This window comes from Battus philenor, unplaced genomic scaffold, assembly GCF_028537555.1.
Source record: "Battus philenor isolate CCGP_79_NKW_IND1 unplaced genomic scaffold, ilBatPhil1.0.hap1 SCAF_9, whole genome shotgun sequence".
Lineage (NCBI taxonomy): Eukaryota > Metazoa > Arthropoda > Insecta > Lepidoptera > Papilionidae > Battus > Battus philenor.
The window spans coordinates 12,199,162-12,210,465 of record NW_027181759.1 but is presented as its reverse complement, the minus strand read 5'-3'; the positions used below and the strand labels follow the sequence as shown (position 1 = coordinate 12,210,465).

Genomic DNA, 11,304 nt, shown 5'->3' with positions numbered 1-11,304 from the left:
ATGCAACTGCAGCTATTGTAAAGTTAATCACTCTGTAAAAATATTGTAAGATTCGGAGCAATGCCCTACACAATGAAAACGGTGCAAAATGATAATATAGGAAATTAAATAATTACACTTTTAATTTTTATTATGTAAATATATTTATCTTAGTTGGCCCCTTGTTAAATGAGTTCAAAAATTATTTTTTTCAAATTGATCAAATTACATGTATCATTACTAGTAATTATAAAAAAAATGTTCATCAAAATACTTTGATGAAATATGTGTTAGCAGTACAATATTTATCGCCAGGTACTGTACACAAGTTTCTTACTTAAATTTAGGACAATAATCATAGGATAAAAATATCAAAAAACTTTTTCTACATATATTGTCATCTATATAATTACTTGGCTATGTTAAATTTTCTCTCATATTGTCATTTTATTTCAGATTTTAACTGAAAAAATTTACACAATGTAAATTTTTAAAATTCAACATTTGCCGATAACAACTATACAAGTATAACTTATATTTATATAGTAAAAAAAAAAATATCTAAAACATAGTATTATACTATAAAGTAACATGATATTTGTGCTAAGAAAAAACATTACTGTATAAATAATAAATATTCATTCCATTTTTCCTGAAATTCTCTTTGTGTAACATTTCCATAAAGTATCTTTATAAATAACAGCTTGAACTTCTGGATTTTTGGATGAAACTATACCACGTCCTACCACAACGACATCAGCCCCATTATCAAGAATTACTTTCTCTGGTGTATTATAAACTTGTCCTAGCTCATCCTTGGAACTCTCAAGTTGAACTCCTGGAGTCAACTGGATTAGACCGGGGTCCTTAAAGGTGTCTTTTTTTTGACAGACAAATCCAGTTATTAATTCTGGATATTTAGCAGCCATTTTTACTGTTGCCTCTGTGTAATCTTTTGTAATAAGGTTTCCCTGTAAAAGCAACAGAATAAATAAGTATATTATGGTTAGTTTAGTTAGCTAGACTTTATTCATCTATATAAATAGTACTATCATTTACAGCTAAGACTAAGGGTAGACGCACATATGTCTTATCTTATTTGGAAGGCTATGAGTGCACCCTTTATATCTATCTAAATGAGATAGTTACTATGCAGGATTTTCAATTAACTCCTTGTAGAACTGCATTTTTAAAAATTGGTGATGTCACTCATAAGGCAAATGGTAATTATGTTATATGATTATTCCAAAAAGAAGTCAAAGGATGCATGATTGGTTTTAATTTTGATCCAAATTTTCAGAGTTAGTATTGAAAAAAGTAGAAAATCTATGAAAAAGCCTTTTGTCTAGCAGTGGACATCTTACAGCTGAAATGATGATGATGATAATTGTAATAGATTATCTGTTTACTCACCTCACTGCTCATTTCAGCTAAGAAGAAAACTCCCTTACTAACACCGTTTGAAGAACTGTTTATTGCTTTTAAAATCCCTTCACCAGGTAAAGAATGTACAGTGATACAATCGGCCCATTCAATTATTTTGTAAATGCCCTTTGAATACTGTAGTGATACAGTGTTTCCAATATCAGCAAACTTTCTATCCTCTAGTAGAAGAAAGTTATATTTTGTTGCCAATTGTTTTAATTGAACAATGAAATTGTCATTAAAATCTTCAATAATGTCAACATGTGTCTTCACAAGGCAAACATGTTCCCCAACTTTTTCAAGGAGATCTAGAATTTTTGTGGAGCTTGTTAAATCAACAGACAGGCAGAGATTCGTTTTCTTAGTAGCCATTATGTTAAACAATTGTCTTGCTATAGAATTTGTTGCAATCTGTGCTCGATTTTCATATGTCAAATGCATTCTATTGATTTCAGGTTCTGGAATAAAAGTTGGGCATTAAATTGAATTCTTTTCTGTTTATGTTTATAATATTCAATGTACATATATATACTTTAGACAAAGACTGAATTCTAATCTTAAGTTTGAGACATAACTAAAACAAAAGAAATAAAGGCAATTAACTAGTCAAAAACAGCCTTTTTACACTAGCTATATAGTCATGGTCAATTCCTCTGTATATGAGAAGTGTAAGTAGTGTGTCATTTATATATATATATAGGAAGTTCTAAAAAAATATAGTAATATTTATCAAATACATAATTTTGAACTTACCCACTGATGGAGCCTGGATATTTTTCAAGTAATCTATAACTTTATCACCTATCTGTTGGGTTATACAATTGTTCTTCACCAAAATTCCGATTAAGTTTGACATAGTGAAAAGGGATGTCATTTTAACATCGTTTATTTCGAGATTTTGTTTCCCACCTTGTTCCCTGTCTAGAATAATTACAGCCTCCTCAGCTACAAGACCCTCATTTCGTAAATCTTTTACAGTTTCAAGCACGCTAGAACCGGATGTAACAACATCTTCTACTATAAAACATTTCTCATTTGCTTTAAAATGTCCTTCAATGAGTTTCTTGGTGCCATATGCTTTGGCTTCCTTTCGTCTCATTAACATTGACTTCTTGGTTTTAACACTAAGTAATGTTGCAATTGGCAAGGCTGTGTAAGGTACTCCACAAAGATGATCATAATTACTGTTTTTCAAACAAACCTCATAAAGAAGATTTGAAATAAGTTCCTGTAAAATCAAAGAATGTTATAAACATTAAACCTATTCCTTAAATATTTACTATTGTATTATAAGAAATTTAATTATTGAATACTTGTTTGTTCTAACCATTACTACAGGATAGCTAACTATAACCCTTAAATCAAAGTAAACTGGTGTTTTAATACCGCTCTTGGTTGTAAATTCACCAAATTTTACGGCGTTAATATTAAATAAATTAAGAGCTAATTCTTCCAACTGTTTATCGTAATTCATTGTGAATAACGAAAATACTAATTTTATAGACTATTACAAAAATGTAACCAGTAAATCTAAATACACGTGAATGGAGACGGCGTGTATTATTATTTTGACATTTGTTCTGTTGCTGTCAACATGACATTATTTTCCTTATCAATACATATAGAATAATTTGTTATTTATAGAATAAAATATGTATAAACGCTTTTTAAAATATTTTACTCTTATTTTTGTAGTTACTGTTTATACACCAATATTTTTTTTACATGTTGTTAATTTATGTTCGGTCACTCATTCAATCGTACACGCACACACAAATCGTGCAACCACATTCGTTCACTTTCATATCATTTACGATTCGGTGATAACGGTAGTGTGTTGTGGATTTTGTTAAGTGTTGTGTATTGTTTTGAACGTAAATAATTTTTTTATATGCTGTGATTTAATTCAGACATCATTAATGTCTGATGCGTAAATAAATGTAACCAGGATTGTTTCAAAAACACATGTCAAAACATACTTTTCCGAAAGTTTTATTTTATTGTTTTGTCAACAAAACTTAAGCAAAGATCGTATCAAATTTTTTATATGTATCACCAAAAATGGAAGAAATTGGTTCAATATCGAAAACTAGAAATTGTTAATATTATTATTACTTCTTCTAACGGCGTTTTGGGATTCAGGTAGAAAATTTTTGAATCAATGCGGGGTTAAGCGAGCCCACCCTCCTAACCGGACGAAGTGGGGTCCCCTCCCCTGATGTAGGGGATGTTAGGGTAGACAAAGGGTAGTCGCCCCTGTGCGGAGGGGAGCATAGGCCTTGGGCGAGTCGTTGGAAGAGAAGGGATAACTATTTCAAGCTCGTTCCTCTTCCAGAATATGTGTGCGCTGTGTTAAATTTTGTTAATTAAGGAGTGCATCATCACTATGGATAACACGATGGAAGGTAATTTTCACAAATAATTGTTTTTCATTTATCTGGTCCGGTATTTTCTGTGTTTACTAATAAAATAATATTATAAAACTTCACGAATCAAGCAGATGATAGGTCTAAATGAATGAGTTTTATTAAACTTATCGGCTTAAATTGTAACACGGCCTATGATATTGTACAGTTTATTGTAATCCGTTTTTTCTTTCTTATAATTAAAATTATTTTCAATTTGGTAAAACATTTCTATCTTCAGTTATAGGTTTGAAAGCCACAAAATATTTACGCTGAAAATGGTTAAAGTTGAAAATTTACATTTCAAAATCTATGCAATTTGAATGAAATATCAAGTTTTTATCATCCTCAAAGGGACGGTCCCTGACATTAGCCTTTACCGGGACACATAACGTTTATTTTTGGCGGGAAACTCGCATGCTCGGACTCTTAGTCGTTAGAAATATTTTTCAATACAGTGGTAATCATTATACTTTTATTATTAATTCATGTAATTATTACTTTTGGTTTTGTATCACTATTATAATGTTTCCCCTACTGGGAGCAATAGGGGGATCCACTACGGGAGAAAAAGTTGGTTAATGTCATATCTTAAAGATTTTCGTATTAGTGGCAGTATTAATTCATTCGTCGTGAGCGGGAATCGAATTCGTAACCTACTATGACAAGTCACAGTTCATAACCACACCATTAAGCGACAAGCGCATATGAATGTGATCTGTATTGCAACATTAAACATAACATTAAAAATAAACTTAAACTTCTTTTAAAGATTGTAGTTTTTTATATCTAAAATGTCTGATCTTTTGTAGTTTTAATTTTTTAATTAATTATATTAGGACCTTGAATAAGTTCTCGCTGTTTTTTTTTAAATTATTTAAAATACAATGCTTACATTGACATTACTCAAAGTATTGTCCATCATTAGAGACCACTTTCTCCCATCTCTATGGTAGCCATTGAATCCCCCGTCGGAAAAATGACTCATCTTTCGAGGCAATCCATGAATCAAACCATTTTTTGGCTTCTTCAAAAAAAATGGAAGCGCTGTTCGCTTAAAACGTGCGCCATCGACCGAAACAAGTGGTAACCAGAGGGGGCTATGTCCGGTGAATACGGCGGGTGGGGTAGAACTTGAAGTGTTTCCAGGTAAGTTTTGACTGATTTTGCCACATGTGGTCATGTAATAAAATCACTTTGTCGTGTCTCTGCTCGTATAGTGGCCGCTGCTCGTATAGTGGCCGCTTTTCTTTCAGAGCGCGACTCAAACGCATCAACTGAAGTCGATAGCGAGCTCCCGTGATAGTTTCATTAGGTTTAAGCAGCTCATAATAAATTACGCCCCGCTGATCCCACCAAATGCAGAGAAGAAGCTTAGAACCATGGATATTTGGTTTAGGCGACGATGTTGATGCGTGACCCGGCATACCCCACGATTTTTTTCGCTTTGGATTGTCGAAGTGAATCCACTTTTCATCCCCAGTGACGATACGGTGCAGAAAACTTTTTCTCTTTTGTCGTTGAAGCAACAATTCACACATGAGAAAACGTCGCTCTACGTCTCTCGGCTTCAACTCATACGGCACCCAATGTCTTTGCTTTTGGATCATTCCCAACGCTTTTAAACGTTTTGAAACTGTTGACGCATCTACTTGTAACGTTTTCCCCGAGCTCTACTAACGTCTGACATGGATCTTCTTCAAGCAATGCCTCCAATTCTTTGTCTTCAAATTTTGTCGGTGCTCCAGAACGTTCTTTGTCTTCAAGGTCAAAATCATTACTTTTGAAGCGCCTAAATCAGTCTCTGCACGTTGTATTCGACAAAGCATTGTCACCATATGTCTCAACGAGAATTCTGTGTGCTTCTGCTGCAGATTTTTTCTGAATAAAGCAGTGCAGTAAAATTCCCCGCAAAAACACTTTATTTGGCACAAAAGTACACATTTTCACAAAAGGCAAATAAATATATAGTTGACACTGTGGCAAACTCTATTCTACTATAATTTGAGGTTACATATAGCACTACTTTGGTGATTTGTTACCGTACGAAATTCCAGGCTCAGAGTGCCGCAACGCCATCTTTCAAAAAACAGCGAGAACTTATTCAAGGTCCTAATATGTTAAACATAGGTAAATCGTGTTTACAATAATAGTGGGCTATATTTAATGTTTATAAATATCATGACAGGTTAATTATTAATATAAATAAATTTTAATTAAAGCAAAGTCGAAAATAAATTAATTGTTGAAAAAAGAATGCATAATAAAACCTAAAATATATATTAAAATTAATTCTGGCCAGTCACTATATTGTTTACGTGCCGTTGTATTGTATCCACTGATAATAGCCGATCGAGCCAAGGTTCTGCCCTCTCGGCACTAACGAATTGGAATGCTAAACGCGTTTCGAGTGACAGCAAAAGAAGTCCCCTCTCATGGGGGCACTTGCGGCCAGTCACTGTTTTATACATGAAAAAAAGTAAAATAAGAAATTTTAAAAAAATAATATAACACAGAAGAGTAGGATGCCTGTTGCACCTGAATTAAGATAGTCCCTTGTTATTATATATATTATATATTAAATAATTCCAAATATACTCATTGCCCTATTTACACGATATCTGTTATACACAACTTCGCTTTTAATCGATTTTTAAATTAACATAACATTCATTCTACAGTGCCATTGTGAAAGTCATAATAAGAATGCCAGGAGAGCCTAATTTGACATATACTAGAATGAGATCGAACTCCCACACCCACTCCCAATTTTCAACATAAAACTAGGAAGGTTCTAAACGCGCCCTGTAATGAGCCTAAAACAAACTTTGTCAGGATTTTTTTCTGTAGATAATTTTACATATACCGCATTTTATCAATTTATTCTCTTATTTCCCAATATTTTCTCCGTCGTATTACAATTAGTTTCTTGAAGGTGTATTTATTTTATTTTTTCTTAACCTAAAATGGATTCAATAGCCTACCTATTATAGGTGAGCTTTTAAAGATAGTTTACATTTTAATACCTTAAATAAATGACTGAATTCCTACTGGAATTTTATATAGTTTTATAAGATATTACATAAATCGCGAATGATGGCACGCAAGCATTACTGTGACTTTAAAATTAAGATTTACATAAAACGAATGATAAACGTCAAAGTTAAGTTATTTAATGTAATAAGCAGGAAATATATATTTTTTTAAATAAGGTCTAAGTTCTGTCATTTTAGGGTAGAGATGTATGGCGATTATTGTTAGTATAAATCGAAGCATAAGTGTATAGCACTAATAGTTTACTTATTGGTTTAAAATACATAATATGAAAATTTTATCGTATAAGTACGCCATTATGACACATGAGAAGGCATTTCTAGCATTATGACATACGTCACTTCTTCCTCTAGATACGGAACTCAAACAAAACTGTCCAATTATGCTTTAAGGGCTGAAGTAATATGGTGATGCCGACCTGGATACTCTTGCAAAAGAAAGATTTCTTTACCACTTCACTAACAAGCATGTTAACTTACGACATCTATTGGCTATTGCGTAGGTTTCCAACGTGGGTGGTACCGACCCCTAGCGGGCGCTAGAGGTATCCGTCGGCGGTAGCGAATTCAAAGACAAATGGCGGGCGTTACAAAATACCTCTATTTTTTATCAAAAGCATTTTTTTAAAAGGTACTACTATTAAAGGTTGCACCTAGGGCTAATGGAATCCTTACTAAGTGAAAGAAAAAAGAAGATTAGATTCTTATTATATAAAAAACCGTGCACCTTAAACTATTACATTGCAACATATAACATTATTACCAAAGTTTAGCAGTGTGACAAATATATATACGAACATTTCTTTGTATGATTATTATTTTATTTATTTACTATTTCTATTAGAATAAAACCGTCAATTTTTGACAGTACGAAGTCTGGTTTAGACAGTCATAAATATGTTTCAATTAAGTAAGCTTCTTTATACATATGAGATTTCACTCAATGTAGTTCATTACTATATCTCTGGAATCATCAGAAATAGGGACTTGGAAATTTGGTAGGAATGTTCTTTTCGTCAAGTAGACGTCAGATAAGAATTTTACGAAATTTCAATCGCAAAGAGGATTCATTAAGTTCACGGACCCGACGTGTAAAGAGTTTAAAAAAAAACAAAACGCTAAAAATATTTTTTTTCGCTTTTTTTAATATATTATATTTTATAGATACAGACGCCATACCATTAGAGGAGCTCATGAGACGCAATTTGCTCGCGCGAAACAAATTTGTACGAATAACACACAAGAGAGATGGGGACACTCGCTACACCTGTCTCCAGTGTCCCGTGGCCTTTGACGACAAGGAGAAGATGGAACATCACCTTTGCAATCACACTAACGAGTACAGATACTTGTGCGGCATCTGTGGTACGGGGTAAGAGGCTTAGTTCGAATTAGTAGCATATCCTTACGTATTCATCATCACTATTTCACCCATGTAATTCCACTGCTGGATATTCGCCTCCCCTATAGATTTCTAAAACCTTCTGATCTTAACAAGCCGGTCTGTCATACGGATGAATGGACTAGACCAGAGTTCCCCAAACTCTTTGTGTCGTAGACCCCTTGTCATGTTTTTCCGTGTTGGGTAGACCCCTTACTTACCTGATATTGATTTAACTGTAGTGAAGTTTAATGTTAAAAACTTAAAGTAAACACGTGTTAATTTATACATTTATTAATTGAATTTAAATTAAAACTACACAAAATAAAATTTTGTATCTGTTATGTAAAATATACGTAACGGGTCGATATAGACAACTTTGGGAATCACTGGACTAGACAGAATCTTAGGCAATTGTTCTACGCGCTGTGTGACCTGACCAAAGCCACTTCAATTTGCCAATCCGCGTAGCTATATCAGTTATTTTCCTTTACGAAATTTGCATGTGGCCATTAATAATTTTTATTAAATACAATTAATACTGTTGCGACGTTACTAGGTTTATTATGTTAAGTTTATCACTGTTGCGATATTATTATCATCTCAGCCGATAGATGCCCATTGCAAGGCGAAGCTTCCTCAAAGATTGCCACTATGATTGGTTTTGCGCTGACCAGATCCAGCGATTTCGCGCGACCTGGACTAAGTTGGTACATAAGAGTTCTAAGCTAAGTTTAACAGAGGGAGTGCGAGTCTTATTCCATCCACCAGAGATTTCTGGATCGGATTTGGATACTTTTTATTTTCCGACTTCTCCTTTTAGAATATTCTAGTTCCATTTGATAAGTCTTCATAAAACTTTGATGGTTGTTCACATTCTCCAGACGTTGTAGGTGCAGTATCAGTAGATTCTTCTCTAAACTAACAGTCTAGTCATGATGAATTTTACGAAAAAAAAAAACGTTCTTTAGTTTGGCTAGGTTTAGTCCAAAATGTGATAAAAGCAACCTTTGAATACTCCTTACAACAACTTCGCATTTTGCAAATCACAGGCGGTGACATTCTTCTATGTAATATTTAATATCTTCTGATTATACCTCAATATCTTTTATAGCAAAAAATCGTATGAAATATTTGATTGGTGGCAGTAGTAACTCTATCAAATATCCACAATTAGTTACTAATATGATGTGCACTACTTTAACCACCATTTTGCTTTCATATCTTCTTCTAACTCGATATTCAAGTACATGAACCCCATGAGAAATATTTAACTAGGACTATGATAACGAAAAACTGACCACTTCCGATCGGAAGATAAGAATAATAATTACTATTTTTACACCAATTTTCTACCAAACATAAACCAAAATTTGGGTAAATTAATTTATACGTTTTCTGTGAATAGACGAGAGAATAATATAATTATCGAAAAATATATTCAACGTTATATTTTAATAAAAAGCTGTTTTTTTGCATCTTCGTTATCTAAAAAATTTTTTCAGATGTCAGATTCGGGCAAAATTTTTTTTGCATTGTATATGAACTGCTTTATGTGATGTAAGTAAAATTACAACTTAGGCAGAAACTGTCATAATCCTTCTTAAAGTTTCAAAATAGGAGAAAACGTAGTCGTTTCACATTATTGGTTTATTTGTATGCTTTTTAAATAAAGCGATCAACAACTATTTCAACAATATATAACACAGGTTTATTTTACAATCACGAAACTGTCATCGTGTAATCTTATGCTTTTTTTTTCTATATAATTAGCGTTATTTGGAGATACAACTTACTATGCAAAGAAATTAGGTTTATAAGCTAAGCTTAAAAGAGTGAGAGAGCAAGTCTTATTCCACCAGGCAGTTCTGGTGCGGATTTGGATACTTTTTATTTTAGAACTTCCTCTTCTAGAATATTCCAATTCCAAACGCGCTCCGACCTGTGAAGAGCTTGCAATAAACAAATTTTGCATTGTACGCTGGTCTAGGCAAGACCCGTAATATAAACGTGTTAAAAGTTAAAAAAAAATGGTTTAAAACCATGTTGTGCAGTCGAATAACCAAAAGTAAATTCCATGGACTACATGAAAACAATGGCTGAAATTTCTATTATTAAAGTAAACCTGAAACTGACTAGATAATGAATAATTTGTGAGTTGTATAAAAAAAATTTGCTACTTTTGTACCTTAAAAGCAAATTTAAATACATAACGGTCTAAAAATTGTCTGTCTCTTTCACTTTACAAAAGTAGGATTGAAAGGGCGCTATATTAACATTGTCCGGCGAATAGTGTACAAATCTTTAGAATAGGAAAATATTTATTGTTTCGTATTGTCTTTGCTAAGCAACTTTGTATAACAATGTGTGTTTAATATTGATAAATTTAAAATTGCTTTTGTTATACAATTAGATTCATTTTGTATGTTAGCACTCTAACGCTCGTGTACACATCGAAACTGCGCTTAAGCACCTCGGCAGGGTAGTATAACCTCCCTCGGTACCCTCGTGCCACGTGACTACTTAGGGAGGTCGTGACGTCCTCCCCTAGCTCGCCACGATGGAAGATGAGCCCCCCCCTCCCCTTTGTACTTGCTAACCAGATGCCGCCTTTACTCACCTACTACACAACAATTTTACATGTCACAATATTTTTATACCCAAGTATATTTTTACATTTAACTTTAATTACACTAATTATGATATTTTAAAGATGGAACAACACAGATGTGCATCATAAATCAACGTCACACCGAAATATGACAATAATATAGCTCCTAATAATTACTAACCCCTAGATAAATTTAAAAAATTATATATGACACGTATTTATATAACTATTGTCATTCTAAAATGTGTGTTGCATAAATATATTGAGCCGATGTACGCGGCGTGGGCAGGCCCCCCACTAGGTGGGCCGACGACATAATCAAGGTCGCGGGAAGTCGTAGGATGCGGGCAGCGCGAGACCGGTCGTTGTGGCGTCGGTCTACCTAGTGGGGGGGGATACCCACGCCGCTTCCACCGGCTAGTGATCGCTACTCGAGAACCTCTCGGCCCC

The 11,304-nt window shown here is 33.5% G+C and overlaps 2 protein-coding genes across 3 annotated transcripts in view; one reads left to right on the top strand and one right to left on the bottom strand.

Moving 5' to 3' along the window:
• Window positions 1–179: 179 nt before the first annotated feature.
• r-l (rudimentary-like) lies at window positions 180–2,944 on the bottom strand. The gene is made up of 4 exons (XM_068775561.1): window positions 2,732–2,944; window positions 2,158–2,632; window positions 1,393–1,862; window positions 180–950 (listed from the first exon to the last, which is right to left on the bottom strand). The coding sequence occupies exons 1-4, from the start codon at window positions 2,876–2,878 to the stop codon at window positions 618–620; spliced, it is 1,425 nt and encodes a 474-aa protein (XP_068631662.1). The 5' UTR covers window positions 2,879–2,944; the 3' UTR covers window positions 180–617.
• Window positions 2,945–3,247: 303 nt separating this feature from the next.
• Window positions 3,248–11,304, top strand: part of LOC137932012 (zinc finger protein 84-like) — a 47,519-nt gene continuing 39,462 nt past the window's right edge. Inside the window, exons 1-2 of one of the 2 annotated variants that reach the window (XM_068775555.1) lie at window positions 3,248–3,809; window positions 8,027–8,234. In XM_068775555.1, coding sequence (XP_068631656.1) covers window positions 3,791–3,809; window positions 8,027–8,234 — 227 coding nt within the window. In that variant the 5' untranslated portion in view covers window positions 3,248–3,790. The remainder of the gene's footprint in view (window positions 3,810–8,026; window positions 8,235–11,304) is intronic. The other variant, XM_068775557.1, reaches the window with a different exon arrangement.